The sequence below is a fragment of the Microcebus murinus genome, chromosome 7, assembly GCF_040939455.1.
Source record: "Microcebus murinus isolate Inina chromosome 7, M.murinus_Inina_mat1.0, whole genome shotgun sequence".
Classification (NCBI taxonomy): domain Eukaryota; kingdom Metazoa; phylum Chordata; class Mammalia; order Primates; family Cheirogaleidae; genus Microcebus; species Microcebus murinus.
The window spans coordinates 52,163,542-52,185,744 of NC_134110.1; the positions used below are offsets into that span (position 1 = coordinate 52,163,542).

Sequence of the window (22,203 nt, forward strand, 5' to 3'; positions counted from 1 at the left end):
CAAATGTATTTTCCTAAGGAAGGAGATTCACAATGTATATTCTAATTTTGTGTATTTATATTGATCTTTTTTAAGATTTTTTGGGGGGAGGGTCTCGAATTTCTGATCTCATAAGAATCTTAAAAACTAGACCCATTAAGAAAAAAATTGAGGGAGAAACTATTTCACATGTTCAATAAATAAATTCTTCAGAGGAAGCAAAATTAAAAATTAATAATTTATAGTCTTTAAGTTGTATCACAAGGTATTAGTCTCAGAAGTGCAATTAGATCTTCTGGACTTCATATTTCAATATAAAATTTAACATACTTTAACTTGTTTTAATATTTTTATGAAAGAATTTAAAAATTATTCTTTAACCTATCTCACCTTGAATATTACATTAATTTATTATAGGACCCTTTAACTTGTATAATCATTGTAGTATTTTAGTAGAACATGTTTTGATAGAAAAATATAAAAACCACAATTCTAATGTGATATGTCTTATTATTTTTTCTACCAGGACTCTGTAGTGTTTACATTATATCACAAGTATATATAATTAGTTTTCTTCTTTTAAGTAATACTGAAATTTCCAGTAAAATTATATATATATATATGACAATATCTATTTAAGCTTGTTTTCATAGTAATCATTCACTACACTACTGGACATTTTATAAATGTGTATTGAACTGCATTGTCTTATTTATGTAGGGTCATTCCCACATTACATGTATGCCTGGACCAGTAAGAAGATGGAATTATCCAATCCCAATTTGTTTGGGTAAGTTAAAAGACTTATACATTCTTTATAAGCTTTGTCAAATTTTAAAAATACACCCTGTGTATAATGTTCTTCAAACACACAGTCTGCCTTTTGCCAGGTTTTATGGAAATGATATTTTGAGCTAAATGTTTCACACCTTTATTTTTCTTTTTAGTTTTAAATTTTTACAATTTGTTTTACCCTAAACTTCAATATCAATAGATGGCATAAACTGTAGAAATTAAGAAAAGTTTTTTTTTTTTAATTCCTAGAGAGGTTTTTCAGCATATGTATAGATCAGGAAAATAAGTAAATATTCTATTGCTTACTATCCAAATATTCTATTGCTTAGTATCCTTACCTATTCTGGCACGACACTTCATGATATGTCTCCAATAGTGACAGTCGAGCAAGATATGGGATATGGAAAAAGAAAAAGGGAGTACTTTGAAAGTATGGGCCCAAATTTTTGATATAACTTAATGTTGCTTCTAAATTATTTCTATATACCCTTTATATTTTTTCTCTTCTTCATTTTTGGTATATGTATGCAATTATTAATATACCGGGCTCTACAGAGTATGAAAAAGAAATGTGAGGTATGATCTTTATCTTTAAAACATTCATTTACCATGTGGAGTGGTAGAAATAAAAGAAAAGAATTGATAAGATAATAATTTAGTGTTAAACTATACCACTGACTACATGATGGAATTTCAGAGAAGTGAGACTAGCATTGACTGAAGTTATTGGGAAAGATAGCCTGTAAGGTTTACATAAAGATTTGGATACTAATTATAATTAACATACATGAATGAAGAAGCTGGCCCTTTTTGGATAGGAAAGAGAACACAAATAAAATAATGTCCATGACTTATTTGACTTACCTCTGTACAATGACCATATCTATAGTATATTCATTTACTTGGGTTGCCATAAAAGAATACTTCAGATTGGGTTGCTTGAACAACAGAAATTTATTTTCTCACGGTTATGGAAGCTATAAGTTCAAGAACAAGGTGCTGGCAGATGGTTTTCTTCTAAGGGACTCTCTTTTTATTCTGTAGATGGTATCTCCTCCGTGATCTTATCTCTGTGCACCCAAAGTTCTGGTGTCTCTTCCTCTTCTTATAAGGACACCAAACCTATTGGATTTAGGGCCCTGCCCTTATGATCTCATTTAACCTTAATTCCCTTCAATAAGACCCTATCTCCAAACAAAGCCACATTAGGGGTTAGGGCTTCAAGATAAGAATTTTGAGGGGACACAATTCAGTCCATAACATCTATGTACAATGTGCACAGTTCTTGTTGGAAAGCACTGGAAAATAATGTTTAAGAGTAAGAATGTCTATATTTGGCAAAATATATTGAAAGCACTCAGACTTTAGATGATTTTTTAAAGGATTTTTTGAGCACTATGAATAATTTATAAATGCATATTATACCAATATTAAAATTATAGTACATATGTACATATAATGCCTTTCTAAAAATTTATATATGCAGATAATACTAATTATGAATATATTGTGCATGGTGTTTATATTTGTGTGTGCACTCAAAAGAGTACAAAGAACAAAATAAATAATATAGTTATTCTGCTAATATGAAAGCAGAGAGTTTAGTCATTCATTATTATGACCCCAGTGCCTAGAACAGTTCTCATCTTAAATAAGCATCCAATAAATATTGTTTAATGAACAATTAATCTAAATATTTTGGATTCAATAATACATATATATTTTATAATGTTTTCCTTTTTGAAATTAAATTTCTCATACTGTACCATATTTTCAAAATCTGAAACAGAATTTTGAAAAAAATTTGAAATTTTGAAAACAAAATTTGAAACAAAACTTGAAATTTTTGTTCATGCCACTAGCATAGTCTAAATTCTGTAGTTATTATATTTCCTTTTTGTTAGAGTTTTACTTTTATCTTTTTCATTTATCAATTACATATTATAAGTATTTTTCACATTATGAATTTCATAATTTCATCTTCATTATGAACACTCCTCATATTTTAATTAGTGCACACTTCTAATTGTTTAAAATTTTATCTAAACAGATTTATTTATTTTTATTTCAGAATATTATTATATATTATATATTTATAACATTATATATTATATATTAATATTATAATATTACTAACATTTAGGTTACATATATTGCCTTTGCCCTGCATGAGTCAGAGCTATAAGTGTGTCTATCCCCCAGACAGTGAGCACTGTACCCATTACGTGTGAATGTTCCCATCCTCCCTCCCCTCTCCCAACTAACCTACACCCAATGAATGTTGCTGCTATATTTGCACATAAGTGTTGATCAATTAATACCAATTTGATGGTGAGTACATGTGGTGCTTACTTTTCCATCTTTGTGATACTTCACTTAGTAGAATGGGCTCCAGTTCTATCCAGTATAATACAAGAGGTGCTAGATCACCACTGTTTTTTGTGGATACGTTGTACTTGATGGCATACATATACCACATTTTATTAACTCACTCATGGATTGATGGGCACTTGCGTTATTTCCACATCTTTGGAATTGTGTATTGTGCTGCTATAAACATTTGAATGCAGATGACTTTGTAAGTGAATGTTTTTAAAAGTTTTGATAAGTATTGTCAATTGCTTTAAATGGTTGTACCAATACAGTTCCCATCTTGTTATAGTACTATCATCAATTATTACTCTTCAAAAATTATTAATTTGTTAAGTAAAGAACGTATCATTTTTATTAAATCTGCATTTTAATTGTATATTGTTATCAAGGAAAGTATTAGATGAAAGTGATATTTTAATAAAATTAAACTAGGAAGTCTCAAGTTTTACCATATAGAATAATTTGGAATACTTGCCAGTTATTAATGTGCAGCATATCTCTTAATCTATTCAAATTTCAGCTCAAGGCACAATAGCCATGTATGGCAAATGCATTATCCTTTGAGTTTCTGTTTGCTCACCTGTTAAATGGGATAATAATGTCTACCACAAGGTTTATTGTGAGGTTTAAATGAGAGAATTTATTTAAAGTGTTTACCACTGAACCTGGAACACACAAGGCACTCAGGCTGGCACTTACAGTGAAAAATAGGCAATAACTTATTGGTTCACTAAAAGGGGAATGGACTTAAAAAAAAAGGAAGTGAACATTATAATGAAATATTTAATAACATGGACAAAGTCTAGAATATGTAGTTAAATGTAAAAAGGCTTAAACAATTTATAGCATAAACCTATTTTCATTATACACAAACACACATGTTATATATACATATACTATATTTATATGTATGTATGCAAAGAAAAAATATAAATATAAACATTATCTGTGAGTGGTAGAATTAGAAGGCATTTTTATTTCCTTTCTCCTTTTTTTTGTGTTTATAAATTTTGAGTAATAAGCTTGTACTACATTTGGTAGAAAATTAAAATATTTGAACTGCTACATGGCCATATTGTAAGGAGAAGGCATATTGAAGGAAAGAGGCTGATTCAGAGAATATCTTAAAATACTAATCATCAGATAACAATGCTATGCTCTGTGAGCTGGAAAATAAGCAATCTGCCAGATACTTTGATAAAAAGAAGGAAAACTTATATGAGATTTTAGATATGAGAGACAACTAAGAAGTAAAAATCTAAAATGATTTTATTTTGGAGGACTGAGGTATGACCATGTTCCTAACTAACAGAGTGCAATGGAGCACAAAAAAGTCTGCTGCGAAACCACTGATAGCACAAACAGAATTGTCATTCAAGGCATAGGAGTGTTGAGATTGCAGAGATATTGAGGAAATAGACATGAACAAATTGCTGAAAGTGGATGCATATTTTTGTATCCTTCTTCATATGTCTTTTGTGATTTGTCATTTTTTCCTTCCTTTTTTTCATTATGTTCACTCTTTATTCTTGTTCCTTCTTCCTCCTTTGATTTTGGGATTTTTTTTTTACCCTAAAAGGAGGGGTGGGCAATGAAGAGGACAGGATTTTCAGATCATGTATGAAGAGATAGAAAGTAACAGAATTAGAAAGACAATGAGTATCTTAAGACTTAGAATTGTGAAGGCAAGCAAATAAAAGATAGTCTAGTCTTTGTCTTTTTTGCTTTTGAGACAGTCTCCCTCTGTCACCCAGGCTAGAGTGCAGTGGTGTTATCATAGTTCACTACAACCTAAAACCCCTGGGCTCAAGCAATCCTCCTGCCTCAGCCTCCTGAGTAGCTGGGACTACAGGCATGGGCCACCACATTCAGATAATTTTTTTTTCTATCTTTAATATAAACAGGGTCTTGCTTTTGCTCAGGCTGGTCTCCAACTCCTGAGCTCAAGCAATCCTCCCACCATGGCCTCCCAGAGTGCTAGGATTGCAGGTGTGAGCCACCGTGCCTAGCCCAGTTCTTGTCTTTTACTCAAAGTTCAGAACAAAGCAAAGCAAACCTACAAATGTAATCTTGCCAGAAACTTTAAAAAATATTTTTGATTGATAAAAATATTTTCTTTACAATTCATTACTTATCAGATTTTGTGATGAATATATGATATATATGGACAATCGAATTTTAGAAAAATGAATTGGCAAATATTAATAGTGTATATTTGTTGGAAATTTATTTGGTTTAAGGATGAATGAACTAAGATTTCAGAAGGATAAAAAAGTATGCAAGTGTATCTTTAGAGCTTGATGATAATCACACATTTGAAAGAAAAGTTTATATGTAGGTTGTCTCTAAGATTATATATATCCCCTCATAAAATCTGCTTGATAGATAATTTATTCAGTTTATATAATAAAAGATAGCTGTCAAACTTTTAATTGAATATTGTATAGAGCATTGATAAAATTCCTCCTGAATTTGCCTTTAATACATAACCTGAAGTTTGAGTATCTATCTTTTGCTATTTTTAGCAAGAAATAAATAAATAAAATTGTAAATAAGTGTTCTATACAGGTAACTTTTGAATTTGATTTGCAGTCATGAAATCTGATTCTTCATCCAACAATGAAATGATAAAAATGTGCATTTAGGGGAAAGAATGGGATTCTAAAATGCAGTTGATCTTTAATGCATGTTAAATAGTTCTATCTAATCATATAAAAATAGGTAGTTTTCTATTTTAATTTTTACTTAGCTTATTAATAGTAAAACTGTATAATAGGGATTCTAAAACAAACACATTTATAAAATCTGCCTAAATTCTCAAATTTGTGTGCATCTTTACTTGTTTATACTTTGCTATACTTTGTCTTTTAGTATAAAATAAGGCCATATCTCATTTATGATATGTAAATCCCTCACATATTATGAATTTAAATCAATATTCTTCTTAAAATTCTTTATTGAGCCTTCTCACAAAAAAGAAGGGAGGGAAGGTTATGAAAATTATTCCCTCTTAAATACAGTGCTTAGAGCTAAAGTGGTTGGCTTGATTTTATTCTAAATTATATCATCTTGGGAATGATTCAAAACATTACTAGGAGTAACTTAAGGAAGAGAAATGAAGAGAAATAAACTGTCCACTGTGGAAAAAGGACATGTCCTCTTTGTACAATTGTATTCAAAGCACATGAGCTGCTACTGGTTATGAGATAATTGATTTAGTTTGCACTTATTTCTGAGGAAGGAAGTATGATGTCTTTTTATATTATTTTAGAAAATGCATTGCCCATTGATTATATTTGCTTACTGGTGTATGATGGATGAGAGCTGACAATATTCAAATTTATATCAACTTTAATTCAGAAACTTGATGAAAACTTGAAATGATTTTAATATGTTATTAATGCAGTGAATTATTCCAATACTCTGGTTTACATGTGACTTCTATTTTTTTACAGCTCAGTGTGGTGGTAGTATGTCTGATTTCAGTGGTGTAATCCTCAGTCCTGGCTTTCCTGGAAACTATCCCAGCAGTTTAGATTGTACTTGGACAATAAAGCTTCCCATAGGTTTTGGTATGTATATTAAAAACACATGAAGTAATTTTCAACATTTATCAATGGATCATTAAAATGAAATATCAATGTCTAATAAGAACTTATAAAATATTCACAAAGAGTAGTTTAGTTTGGGAATATATAAAATTAGGTAAATTGAGGAGTGAAATTTGAATAATTGTTGCTTAAGCCAAATAAATTTCGCTTGGAGCACTTAGAAAATTGAAAGCATATGGGCATTTTCTCTTCCCCCCCCTCTGTTTATTGTTTAATTGACAAATAAAAAATTGTATATATTTACTGTGTTCAATATGATGTTTGAAATATATATGCATTGTGGAACAGCTAAATCAAGCTAATTAACATGTTACCTCACATACTTATTTTTTGTGATGAGAACACTTAAAATTGCTCAGCAATTTTCAAGAATACGAGACATTTTTAATAACTATGGTCCCCCTCCCCCAGCCCCTAGTAACTACCATTCTACTGTCTGCTTCTATAAGTTCAACTTTTTTAGATTCCACATATAAGTGAGATCATGTGACATGTATTTCTCTGCCTGACTGACTTCATTAATATACTATCCTCCAGGTTCATCCATGTTGTTGTACATGACAGAATTTTCCTCTTTTGTAAGGCTGAGTAGTATTTCATTTTGTATGTATACCACATTTCTTTGTCCATACATTAGTTAATGGACACTTAGATTGATTCCATATCTTGGCTCTTATGAATAAATGTGCAATAAGGGAGTGAAGATATTTCCTCAAGATCCTGATTTTAATTTTTTTGGATATATAGTGTTAGGGTGTGAATTAGTACACAGGTGGAAAAAGATTTCTCAACTCAAAAAATAGTTTTAATGAAAGTTTATTTCTCAAAGGGTGAGAAGGGCATGACAAGTAAAGAAAGAAAGAAGAAGTACTGGCCCTGAGATAGGAATTGGAGGGTTTTTTGGAGGTAAAGAGAAAGAAAAAAATATGGCTCTGGCAGAAACTAAGACAGAAAGCTTGCATCCCTGCTGTCTGCTCAGGGCTCTTCAAGGCTGTTAAAAACATTCTCAAAAACAATTTAATCCATAGGTGTTTAATCAAACAAAGTGAAAGTTATGCTGTGATTTTTTCCCTTTAAAGGGGCAATTAAGTGCTGTGAATTTATTTCTCTTATTTTCTGTTTGATAGTTTATCTTTTCCTGTTAGCTAGTTTATTAGCAAGGCCGTACTTTAACACAGTAGTGGGATTACTGAAACATATGGTAGTCTATTTTTTAAGTTTTCAGAGAACCTCCATACTGTTTTTCATAATGGATGTTCTATTATAATTTATATTCCCACCAATAGCGTACTAGGTAGGGCATTTTATAATTAAATATATATGTATGGAGAGATAGATATTTTATAATTTTCAGTTGATATGTATGGATATAGCATAAGTTAGACATGTGTAGCAATGATAAACTCAACATAAATTTTATGTATCATTGTTTACATATATTTTTATGTATAATAGTTTTTGTTATTGAAAAGAGTTAGCTTATTGACTGTAGCCCAGTAGTACATAGATAAATTATTTTCTCATAATTCATTGAATTCATCTTATTTTCTTTTTAAATAAATCAAAATGTAAGTTTTACATTTGAAAAACAGTACAAATTTTTAAATATTAAATTTAAATACAGAAAATGCATATCTTGTAGCCTCACATGTTAAGGTAGCATGCCTAAAGTCCTAAGAATCTGTGTTTATAGAAAGTTTAATATCTTAAAGCATATTTCCCAGGTTTATTTATACATGGAAATCCTTTTTTATCATTTAGTAACAAAATGTGAGTTTACTTGGAAGCCCCAATATAGTTATTCATGGTAAAAGCTTAAGAATCAGAATGCCAGAGTTTGAATTTCAAGTCTATTGTGTAAACTTACCATGTTGTTTTGCTTCTCTGTGACTCAGTTTTCTCATTCTCATGAGTAACTGTGAGCATTAAGTAAGTTACCATATATAAGTTACTTAAAGCAATGTCTAATAAAAGGAAAACATTGAATAATATTTAAATTTTTCAGATTTTGTTATAAATAATTTGGAGAATGGTGGTAATAAGGAAAGCATCAAATTCACTAAAACTGAATATTAAATGAATTAAGCAAACATATTTTAATTAGGCTTTTATTTTATTTGTTCCATCCCAGAGACATTTCACTTCACTTCTATTTTATATTTCCATTCCAGAGGCATTTTACTTCTCATATTTTAGCTATGCTTATAAAGATATTGAGACTATATTGCAACATGACCACATGACCACATCATTGGATTTTAATGAGATTATTATATAAAATTCAGCCTTATCTACCAATAAGAAAAATACTAAAAGAGCACATTTGTAAATTGTATACAACTAAATGATATTTTTGAGAAGTTTATCTCTTATGAATGAATAACTTCTAATGTAATTGTGGAATTCCTTTAAGTCAATATATAAAAATTGCAATTATTTTTATTTCAAATTGATGTTTTACATAATACAAATTAAGTGGATTTTTACCTTTAAAATTGGTTTATATAATTTTAAATGGTATTAACAAGAAAGCCACTTTCTTGATCAGTTTTTATATGGGGTGACATTATAATAACATGAAAGATGTTTTTCCTTGTAAATAATATTGGGCATTTTAGAGCAGTATTCTTTTACTTTGAACTTTAGCAAAGCTAATTGTCCTGGACAGACAGCAAACTCATGGCCCAGATCTTGACAGTATGTCTCCTGACCTAAATGGAAACATATCTAATTATATTAATGTGATTGTGTGTGTTTATGTTTAATTTGTAAAAATAAATTAGTATTATTTTTGTTTTTTACTTCTTTAGGTGTACATCTTCAGTTTGTAAATTTTTCTACAGAAACCATACATGATTATTTGGAAGTAAGAAGTGGATCCTCAGAAACTAGTACCGTTATTGGCCGGCTTAGTGGTCCTCAAATACCATCTTCTCTCTTTAGCACAACTCATGAAACCAGCTTATATTTTCACAGTGACTATTCACAAAACAAACAAGGGTTTCATATTGTATACCAAGGTAAGAGGAATAATAAAAAGTGAAAGCTTATTTAACCTCAAATCAGCTATTGGATATCTTTAACTAAATCTAAGTATTTTCCATATTCTATTTTAGAAAGAGGAAAGAACTTAAACCAAAGTAAGCTTTAATTAGGAAGATTTTAAAATAATGCAACTCTTAGGAAACTATACAGGGGGAATGATATCTGAGACCTCAGAAAATCCTAACTGTAAAGAAAGAATTGAATTAGTTTTAAGTTAGTACACAATTAATTTAAGGAAGGCAAGCTGAATATCAATGATTTATGTTTGTTTTTATATAAAAGTAAATATATTGAAAAGATATTTTGTAGTAGTCATATGTTGTATTATATGTTATATTATTTTATTTTACTTTATAATGATAGAATAATATCACATTCATTGATTTTGTTCTATTGCCATTAGAATATAAAGTGAATACTTGGATAATTATATTACATTAGATATATCTCTCCTATAAAACTGCTGCATGACCTTGAGAAAGATTTTTATCTCTTTTGAGCACAGTGTGAACAAGTAGAGCTAGGCTCAAATGCTGATTCTGCCTATCGAATCTAATGTAGCCTAGGCCTTACTCTCCATTTCCTCATCTGCATAATGGAGTTAATTATAGTACCTTCTAGATAAGTTGCATTGAACTTTATGTGATAAAATGTATGTAAGGTACATACCATGATATATATCATTAGTAACTATTCAGTACATTTTAGCTATTGTTATGGTATTATTTCAGATCTTAGAAGTACGAGTTCTATTAAAATTAAATATTTAAAGTTATAATGGCATTTTACACAGTGAAGTCCCAATGACTGAATTTTTCAATCAAAATAACTTAAAATTTTATTACATCTCTGCTCTAATTATTAAGGAACTTTATGAAGATGTGATGTTTTTGGATCTGAGCTCCTTAAGAACGGGGATATTTGTACTATTCGTTGGTATATCTTAAGTGCCTAGAACAGTAAGAGCACAATAAATATTTCCTGCAAGTGTCTATCAAAAAGGAAATTTGAGAGCAGTTAAAATAGAGATTGTAAACATTAAACCATGTGAATCTAAAATAATTATAAATTTGGGGGCAGGAAAAAAAGAAACGAAATAAGTAAAATAAAATAATTATAAATTATATTATACTAGCATACATAAATAATATGCTAGTATGCTAATAATATAAAAACACTATGTCAAACATCATCATTTCCATAAAATAAGAGTCATTTGTACCACCTCTTGATACAGAATTAACCATGCTCCCAAGGAAATTAATTATTTTAAATACAATTGGGTAACAGATTGAGTTTCTCTCTTCTTTGCTGCTAGAAGGCTCAGAACTATATTTGTGGCACACTCTAGCAGGTATGAATGGCCTTATGCCATGCTTTTTGCTCTTCGCCTTAAACCTGGCTACATCTTTTTTCCTACTCCCATTTTCCCTCTCTCTCTCAAAATAATGCTCTTATGTGAATGATATAAACTAGATTTGAATACCTGCATTTTTCAGTTAATATGTCCTTGAAAAACAATTCATTATTGATGTAATAAAAGCATAAAAGATACAAAATTTTTTCACTATTATAGACATAATGTTATATTATTGACATGAGCCATAATGACTTACAATGATGAGTAGATATTATTTGTGAATCATATTGAGTTTTAAAACTATTTCTTCTTATACTGCATTTATATAATTGAACTATGACATTTTAAACAAATAGTTAACTTACATAGATTCACATAGTCAATATTATTTTTGGATTAATTTTGTGGTTAGATTGTAAGAACTTTATGAGCTTTGGAAAAATGCATAGTATATAATTAAGTGGACTTTTCTACTGAAGAACTTGGTTCCAAAATTAGTATTATTACCAACAACATTATTAGATATGTTAAGTCCTGTATTGTATATAATATTAGAAAGGGAGCTTTTCTCCTGAACATTTAACGTCTATTTCCTATATTTCCTTAATAAACTTAAAAGCATAGAAAGATGAAACACTCTATGAATTATCACAGGATCATACATTTGCCTAAGAGTTCTTTCCTATTTAAAATTATCTTTTACATATGTATGAAAATCAAAAGGGTTTGTGTAATACAATAATATATTCCTACTACTAATGATCAGATGATACATATTTGCCTTAAGTTAGAATGAGAAATATTTTGATTTTAATATTTGTGTATGGAACATTAATTAAAATGAAAAAGACAAATTAAAAATAAAAGCATTTAACATTTTAAAAGAATTTGTTTATTCTGTAATCTGTAATTGTAAAAATTGGAGTTATATTTTAATAAACATAGCATAGTTTATTCAACTTCAAATGTAATTTTTTTAATTTGGGAATATAGAATTGTAATGGTCAATAGCAAAATAATTCTCTGTGCAGCAATTTAAATTTTATTAATTTGAATAAAGTTTTGAATAAAGTTTCAAATATTTGTATTATATAAATATATACCCTGTTCATAGATTCAAAATCCATTCAGTAATGTTTACTAAACACCTATTATGTGAAAGGCAATGGGCAAGGCTGTGGGGTGCAATGATAAACAAAACAAATAGGAACTTTGATCTTATACAGAATGTAAAGCAGAAGTATGAACAAATAAACAGGCAGTCATATTGCAGTGCCAAAAATATCACAATAACTAAAGTACAGAATTTATTTTTTATTAGAAGGAAATTTTTTTCTGGTACTATATTTTACTAAATAACTTCTTTGGAGAAACTCAACAGAGGCATGTATATTATGGTTTCTTTTAGAGTGAAAAAAATTCAAAAAGGCTCAGAATTAGACTTATAAATATGCTTATTTTTTTTTCTATGTATGTGCAACATAACCAAGAAGCAGTTGCATTCTATGTAAAGGAATCAAAATATGTCTGATTATAATTGTGGCTATAAGAGGAGTTTACATTTTCATTGAAACTTACAATTTATAAAGATTTTACAAGTAGGTGGAGAAACAGTGCATTATCATGAATTATAATAACATTTTAAACATAAGGACTCTGGGAGGCTGAGGCGGGAGGATTGCTCAAGGTCAGGAGTTCGAAACCAGCCTGAGCAAGAGCAAGACCCCCCTCTCTACTATAAATAGAAACATATTAATTAGCCAACTAAAAATATATAGAAAAAATTAGCCGGGGATGGTGGCGCATACATGTAGTCCCAGCTACTTGAGAGGCTGAGGCAGAAGGATTGCTTGAGCCCAGGAGTGTGAGGTTGCTGTGAGCTAGGCTGACGCCACGGCACTCTAGCCTGGTCAACAAAGTGAGACTCTGTCTCAAAAAACCAAACAAACAAACAAAGGACAAAAACATTTTAAATATAAAAATTGTAGATATGAGAAGAAATTAATATTATACTGTCATTGACATCATTTATTGTAAACCTGAATAACTATTTATGGTAAACTACAAGCAGCCTAACATCTATTTGTAAGTTGCAAATTTACTGTAGTAACCATCTGAAATTCAGAAAGGAAAGATATCTTTCTTTTTCCTTTTTCCAGCCTATCAATTGCAAAGCTGTCCAGATCCTCGCCCGTTTCGAAATGGTTTTGTAATTGGCAATGATTTTACTGTGGGTCAAACCATTTCATTTGAATGCTTCCCAGGATACACATTAATTGGAAATTCAGCTCTCACATGCCTTCATGGAGTCAGTCGTAATTGGAATCATCCACTTCCAAGGTGTGAAGGTATGATTCTGACTTGAAGCTGTCTTTAAGGTGGTATCATCTGTGTTTAATAAGTATCATTTTGTCACTCTTGCTTGTTTTTCTCTCCCAATAGCTTTCTAAATATACAGTCTCTATTCAGTTGAAAAATTGTCTAAAAAAAAAAAGCGAAGGCTCCATAATGAATAACAATTTTTCACTATTGGCAGGAGTGCTAACCTTCCCCATTGGAAGTGAAAATAAAATTGATTGACACTTTATAGCTTCTCTGTGTGTGTGTGTGTGTTTGTGTGTACATAAGGAGTGGTTGCATGTGTGTGTGTATGTAATAGTCATTCTTATGTACATCAATAATAGATCAATAACTCAGAAACTGCTACTGAATTTGAATTCCTTTCCTCTAGAAAACCCCTTTAAATGGAAAGGTTTTGAAGCTCTCATAAGGCTTTATATGTATACTGATGGGGGCAAAACTTAAACATTGATATAAAGTATTTGAAAATAGAGAAGACAATGTAATTTACTAATTTAATTATCCTTAGTAACAACAATGTAGTGTATCTCATATGGAAAAATATTAATAAATAGAAGTTGACTATATCCTGTGTATTGTTACCAACTTCCTTTTATATACCTCAACTGAAATAAGAACAAACCACAGATGTATTTTATATTACCTAAGTGGTATGAAATGTTTGCCTTTTCTCCATAGTCTTTTGGTTTTGGTTTTAGGGTTTGTTTTTTCTTTTACATTTTCTTTCTTTCTTTCTTTTTTTTTTTTTTCATAGCTCTTTGTGGTGGAAATATAACTGCAATGAATGGCACCATTTATTCTCCTGGGTATCCTGATGAATATCCGAATTTTCAAGATTGTTTTTGGCTCGTAAGAGTACCCCCTGGGAATGGAATCTACATCAATTTTACTGTCCTTCAAACAGAACCAATCTACGATTTCATTACTGTATGGTAAGCCAGGATCGTTGTTATTGATTAATTCAGCGATATATAAAGTAAAACAAGGTAGGAACGAAAATACATCACAATCCTATGTTACAAATTGTCATCTGATATTTGTATTGCTGTAACTGATAGTGACAATATGTGTAGAATGAGACAAACAAGAGAATAGGGTTTTGGCTTATTTGCCACATGAAGTAGCTATACAGAACAAAAACCGTATAGGTGAAAAAAAGATTAAAATATATTATTAATTTAAGGTGCTAACACAGGGAATTAACAAAGTAAGTTTAAGGTATGGAAGTTTTCCATTTACAAAAACTGGTGAAATTAAGAGCCTCTATTCAAAGCACAATTATTTAATATAACTACTGAATTTCTGTCATAATAATTTATGATAAATTATAATATTATTATCCAGTTAATTGAAATATATTTATTTAAAAATGTAAAGGAAATCTCTGAATTAATAATTTACAATTGGTTAACAGAACTATTGTTTGAGTTCTAAGAGTCCTAACTTTAATAATTTATGATTCCTAAGATAGTTGCTGAAGAAAATAAAAGAAGGGAAAATCATAAGCAGTTAAGAACATCAGAGATTTGGTCAAAAACCAAAGATAATGCATTGATGAAAACTAATATTGATGGCAACCTAAGTGGGTACATTTCATTTAGGTAAAAATGTAATCTCTTTTATACTTTGCATTTTAAATTATCTTATCACCTATATACACATAAAATATACCAATGTGATTTGCACACACTGGTTATCTTATCTACGGCATCTTTATTATTAACATAATATAATATGATATAAGTATACAGAACACTTTTATTTTTTAAACTTGCTACAAAACTCTCCCTCACATCAATCTCAATCTCTCTTCCTTCCCTGCCCCCTGTCCAACAGGGATGGACCAGATCAAAACTCACCTCAGATTGGTCAGTTCAGTGGCAATACTGCTTTGGAATCAGTTTACAGTACTTCAAATCAGATTCTAATCAAATTCCACAGTGATTTCACAACAAGTGGCTTTTTTGTGCTCAGTTATCACGGTTAGTATTATCTAAAAGTTTCTATTTTATTTAGTAATGATTGAATTGCCCTGGAGAAATTGAATGTAATATATGTTTAACCAATAATTGAAAAGGTATTACAATTTTACACATTTATCATCACTGTAACTTTAGCATTTCAAATACATTTACTTGCAAAGGAAGACCTCTTATAAGTATTTAGGGACATTAAAATGTGAGCAAATGAATATAGGAAATGAATCAGTCAGAAATTACTCAGTGGAAAATAATCATTTTTGCATGGAAACCAATAAAAGAGAACCAGCTGTTCATATTTTATTGCATCTAATTTTGAGACATCAATAGATTTTTTTCTATAAAAAATGTTTAATCTGTTCAACCTGCTGTGAATCTTTTTAAAATAAGCATTCTATATCTTTATGCTTTGGATCACATTACTCATTCATTTATACTCTTGTTTCAAAACTCTGTCTATTTTAGAATCTTACAGTTTTAAGTGACTATTCCAGATCATTAAGTTCATAGCTTTTACTCCTGTAGAATAATTTATGAAGAATATCAATTTTATTTCTTTGTATGGAATTATTCTAGGTCCTATAGTCATAACATTAACTTTTTGAAAGGACATTTAGAGTGTTTCACAGAGGCGTTTCTTTTCTTTATTTTCTTTTATCCCAAATTGATTGTATTCCATTATAAATAAGAAAATGTTTATGTAGTTATAATGGTTATATTCTTTTATATGCTATGACCATAGTCCCATAAAAACACATTTTGTCTCATATAACTTTGTCAGACTTATTCTATGAGTATTTCACAAGACCAATAATCTACTAAATTAAAATTTCAAGTTATATGAAAATGTGAAGATGGACATGCACTTTGTCCATTACATTGATGTACAACTTCAATGTTTCATCTTTTTAACACATAGTAACTAAATATTTGATATTCAAAATTTATATTCCATGAAAAGTATAGTAAATCAAATATGATTGTGTTTAAAGACATTTAAAGCACACTGGGTCTAGAAATAGTCATAGAATTGACCATAAAATTTTGAGTTACTTAATCTGAGCACTTCTCAGTCAGTTAAATGGTATCTAATTAGTGCCTCGGTACTGACCCACTGCCACCAGAGATGTATGTGCATTCCAGTATAGCCAATTAAAAAGTGGAATATTCAGTTAGACAACTTATATTCAGGTTTTGTTTTTTTTTTTTTTTGTAATAAGTCATTTGCCTTTTTGACTTAATTGATCATTGATGCTGGCAGTATGTAAGTACAGGTTAAAGCTGCAAAAAATAGCATTATGATTTTGATAGATAACCATAACTTAGGAACCAATAAATAATCATTAGGGTCAAAAGATAAATTAGTAGCTGAATCATGTTATGTACATTTTCTCTCTTCATGGGTCCCTGCCTAAATTTTATCATTCTGTGTCCTGCTTGAACAAGTCATAAAGGTCTATTTATTGGTGGACTATAAATATCCATAAGATAACCCCATAGGGAGTGTAAGACTCCTATACAATTTAGGAGGCATTTCAAAAAGAAAATCTTATTGAGGGAAGAAAATCACTGTATGTGTGTGTGTGCATTTGTATAGAAAAAAATGTGGTTGACAGAATGTATACGCATACACACAAAATATAAATGAGGATTTACATGGAAACATATATGAATGGGTACACATATAGTCTCATTCAAAAATATGTTTCATTTGACTTTTGCAACTGAGTTTTGAGACATGTATAACAGAAATAGAATTGTTTAGGAATTATATAGATCAAATATTCATTTAGCACTTTATTTTCCATTTGACCTTGGACAAGTTATCCTTTGGTTTCCACTTTCCTCAGCTGTAAAACAACAGGATAGGACTGCTGAGGGGATCAAATGTGATATTCGATGTATAGAATTTATTTCAGTTACTAGCATATACCAGATTGAACCATATAAAATTTTTGGTCAAAAAAATGCTGAATTTATGATAGCCCAACCAAAAAAAGTATTGTAGTTGTTAGTATTATCAGCATTACATTGAAGAAATGTTATAAGAATCATAGACAATTGATTATACACAGTTAAGCATATTGTCCAGCAGAGTAGATGTTCAGTAAATGTTTGTTTCCTTCCCATATCTCTTCTCACATTTTAGATTTTTCTAATAGGCCATTTGTTTTCATTAAATTTCATAATAAGGCATGAAATATCAGCAGAGCCTACTGAAGCCTAATGCTTGAATCATTATCTCTGGAAATTTTACCCAAATCTTAAAATAACCTTGATATTTGGGGATAGAGCCAGGGCTTATGTTAAAAATTGACTGATTCTTTGAATTTCTCTAGCCCTAATAGGATACTTTTCCTAAAGCACTGCTTTCATCTTGACTCACCCTTTCAAGAATGCATGATGCCTACATTAAATTGTATTTAAATCTACCCTATAATCCAATTCACTGACTTTTACTCCCTAGTCCCTGCTTAATTTGAGTCAGGTTGGTTCTCTCACTGCCTCCTGAACTTCCATTCTTAAACCTGTCTCCATTTCCAACCACCAAGGCTTGGTTACTCACACATCTTCAGTTCTTTAAGTCTTCTTTTGTTAAGACCATTTCTTGATGGCCTGAACATTTCTTGATGATTTCTCCATTTCTTGATGATTTGAGCTCATAGTAATCATTACCATCTTCTCTATGATTGCACTTAATATTTTTACCAAACTTTTGAGAACTTAATTACAGTGAGGTATATTGGTTTATAAGCCTCGTGAATTCAGTAACAGAGAGTGCTTTTTTGAGGACACAGATCGTATTTCCTCTCATCTCTTTCATGTTTCTATTATTGACCGATTGATTATATTTTAGTCCTACAGTAGGAAGTGTGTGTTTAGACTCTTTTAAAAAAGTTTGAGTTTATTTGAGCCATATTAGTGGCAACTTTCAAAAAGATCAGTTTAGAATTAGTACATATGTCCCCATCCCTCTTCACTAAAACAAAAAGGGATGCCTAGTGTCAAATGAGTATTAATGCAGTTAATTAATATAATTTATCATAATTTAAAATATAATATGTATACACCAGGTTTGTATTTATTAGCTATAGCTTGATGCCAAAATGAGTTCTCACAATGGCAAAAAATTAGTCAATCATTTGATATTTTAAATAAATAAACCAAGTAGATGTAGGTAATTCATTATTTAACACTTATTTTGAGACTAAGTATCCTAATCTTACAATAGTTTACTGTCTCATTTAGTTTTCTTTAAATTCTCTTGTTGATTTAATAGCTACTTCTGTTATGCCCTGCCTTACAAGTCAGAAGTGATTTTCTCAGGACTAGTATATTTATTTTATAAATTTGACAGTTCAATCTTTTCATGTATTTTATTAAGGTCACATTGATCATTTAAGTTTTATTTATTAATATATTTTTAATATGCTTGAAAAGAGAAAAATATATTTTTTCCCTCTAACCTAACTTCCTTTATGAGATTGAGGCAGCCATCTGTCTTTTATAAAACATCGCCTTCATAAAGCCTTTTATGATCAAAAATAACATTCATAAAAAGCTTTGCAAAATGAAAGTTCTCTGCAACGAAAAAAATAGGACAGGCGTGAATGTTGAGGCACTTTACCTCAGATATCATATTTCTTCTTCATGTGAGGAAATGTTTTTGTCTCTTTTTGTGTTGTCATAAATGTAATTTCATAAAGTAAAAACCCAGTTTTTCTTGAAATCTGCTATAGAATCAAGATGGGGTATATGTATAATGAATAATAATAGTTATAATCAATGACTTCCAAAAGTAAATCACACAAAATCCATTTTAACTGCATGTTTTTGCAGATAGTGACTTTGTATAATAATCACTATAATAGTGATAGCTACCATTTACTGAAAACTTAATATGCTGGCCACTGAGCTAGATGCTTTCCATGTACTATTGCTGATTTTCATAATAACTCAACAATGTAAGTATTATTATTCCATTTTTAATGGTGAAAGAGCCTAATGAAAAGGAATTTATTTTTTTCTGTAGAAATTTAGGCAAGGCCAGGCATGGTGGCTCACATCTGTAATCCCAGCACTTTGAGAGGCCAAGGTAGTATGATCTCTTGAGGCCAGGAGTTCGATACCAGCCTGGGCAATAGAGCAAGACTCTATCTCTACAAAAAAAAAATATAATGGAGTGTGGTTGTGCACACCTGTAGTCCTAGCTACTTGGGAAGCTAAGGAAGGAGCATCCCATTAGTCCAGTTCAAGGTTACAGTGAGCTGTGATTGGGCCACTACACTCCAGCATGGATGACAGAGAGAGACAGTGTTTCTGAAATAAAATAAATAATAAAGTAAAATAAAGCTCTCTTCTTTCCAAATTAAAAAAAAATAAATAAATAACTACAATTTAAAAATAGTACATTGATAGGTTTATCACAACTTGGTATGTTCTTTATAGTTTCCAGAATGTGCTATTGTTACTGTGCCAAGAGAAAATGAGTCTCATTGGGGTATAACTTTTTTTTTGAGACAGAGTCTCGCTCTGTTGCCCGGGCTAGAGTGAGTGCTGTGGCATCAGCCTAGGTCATAGCAACCTCAAACTCCTGGGCTCAAGCAATCTTTCTCCCTCAGCCTCCTGAGTAGCTGGGACTACAGGCATGTACCACCATTCTCAGCTAATTTTTTCTGTATATTTTTAGTTGGTCAATTAATTTCTTTCTATTTGTAGTAGAGACGGGGGTCTTGCTCTTGCTCAGGCTGGTTTCAAACTCCCGACCTTGAGTGATCCTTCTGCCTTGACCTCCCTGAGTGCTAGGATTACAGGTGTGAGCCACTGCGCCCGGCCAGGGTATAACTTTTGCCAACCAAAATAACCAGGAAACCACCGTGTAGTCAGAAATATATATTTACTACTGTAAAAGGTTATTTTAAGATTTTTAAATCTATTATCCAGGTAACCTCTTTTTCTATTATCAGAACATTAGGGAAACTCAGTTTGTATACAGATTTTCTTAGTGAGCATAGTATGATTTAATAATTTGTATTGTCTACTTTTTTCTATTATTAGCACACCTTCCTTTAAATAGTGAGTTGATTATAAGATGATTCATTATTTTTAAGAAATATATGTAAAAGGCCTGCACAGTCTTTCAGGTCATCTTTTAAGGTTATGTTACCTTTACAATAAATGCTGTATTTGGGAACAAGTACATTTAACTCTACAAAGTCTCATCCTAAAAGAGACTGCTGCAGATATAAGGACATGTTTTATATAAAACATAAGTCACGACTGCTTTAAACTGTGTGACCTCGTTGCCTCACATGACCTAAAGACCTGACCTTTTTTCATATTTTAATAGATAGAACACTGAACTCATAAAGGGTTTTATTGTTTGATGTCCAGAGAGCATGGGGGGTATGGGCGTAATGTAATAAAGTGTGTATGTATAATATGGAACGGTGGAGCTAAAAACCAAACAGGTGAAACTGTTATAGGAAAAAAATAATACCATTTACTATTACTTAAATGATTTAAGTGGCTATTTAATGATTATTAAAATGACTAAAATCATGTTAAAATTGTTTATTTTGACATTTTGCTGTATGTATACACCCCTTAATGAGATGTGGTATTCTATTTTCTACAAAATATCTTACTGTCTGTCCCTTCCAGCCAAAGACAATTGTGAACACTGTTGAATTTATTGACTCTTTATACTGAGTAAGACAGCATACCATGAGGGATCCTGTGGTAACTAAGCAAAAGGGTGTAAGGAGAGGTTTGTTATATTTTAACCATGTAAGATGTTTTTGGAAAAGTTCAAGAAAGCATGGTTTTCCTCTGGATTTGATGCTGTCAGAAAACTGGAGCAGTTTTATGACTGCATATCTAAATCCTTTTTTTCTAGAAGGTGGAATGAAATATACCTATATAGTTGGTATGGGAACAATATTTACTCATTTTACCTGAGGTGGAAGAATCTTGCTCATTTTGATGATTAGGATAGCATTCTTGTTATGGTTTGGTAAGGTCTTATTTTTGTACTGTTCAAGCAAGGTCAGAAAGTTACTTATGTCTGGTGTTAATTTTTAGTGAAATTGTGTATGTTCAGCAGGAGACCAGGGCTTATCAATTAGAGACAGGTCAATGTGCCAAGTAACTCAACCATGCAGAGAAGAGGCTGTTTGCACATTACTTTTCAGATTCCAACGGGCTCAGTACTAAGACAGGATACCCTCAATTAACTATCTGCACACAGGGAAGCCAATTCATATAACAGAAACTGAAATTTTCCTATGATAATTCAGAAGATTTCCCAACAGCTTTGTTTTCCAGTAGCTTGCTTTTCCTTCTCTAGAGAAGTATCAAGAATGACTTATTATTGATCTATTCCTCATGATAGAGAGGGTCTCTTCTCTATATCCAAGGATAAACATTTGCTCTTGATTTGTAATATTCTCCATATTATATCAGGCAAGAAAAGAGACTGATATAAAAATATTAATGGCAAAAAGGGATGTTTGTTGGTAATTTAAACCCTGCTGAAGCATACCTCTAGATTCATTTCAACTCACTAACACATTCTTCAAAATGGAAAAAGAATTGTTTATTACTTTCCCCTCTTCATTAGAACTGTGATTATGTTTATTTAAATACTCTGCTTTCAAGTGGAACTGTTTAAACTTATTTCAGATAATTTTTGAAATAA

At 30.6% G+C, this 22,203-nt stretch overlaps 1 protein-coding gene across 5 annotated transcripts in view; it reads left to right on the forward strand.

The window, feature by feature from the left end:
* CSMD3 (CUB and Sushi multiple domains 3) overlaps positions 1 to 22,203 on the forward strand; it is a 1,101,621-nt gene that overhangs the window by 987,314 nt on the left and 92,104 nt on the right. For all 5 annotated transcript variants that reach the window (XM_076005068.1, XM_012781857.3, XM_076005066.1 and 2 more), the window contains 6 exons: positions 700 to 769; positions 6,603 to 6,719; positions 9,569 to 9,778; positions 13,323 to 13,511; positions 14,279 to 14,456; positions 15,361 to 15,506. In XM_076005068.1, the coding sequence (XP_075861183.1) occupies positions 700 to 769; positions 6,603 to 6,719; positions 9,569 to 9,778; positions 13,323 to 13,511; positions 14,279 to 14,456; positions 15,361 to 15,506 (910 nt within the window). The remainder of the gene's footprint in view (positions 1 to 699; positions 770 to 6,602; positions 6,720 to 9,568; positions 9,779 to 13,322; positions 13,512 to 14,278; positions 14,457 to 15,360; positions 15,507 to 22,203) is intronic.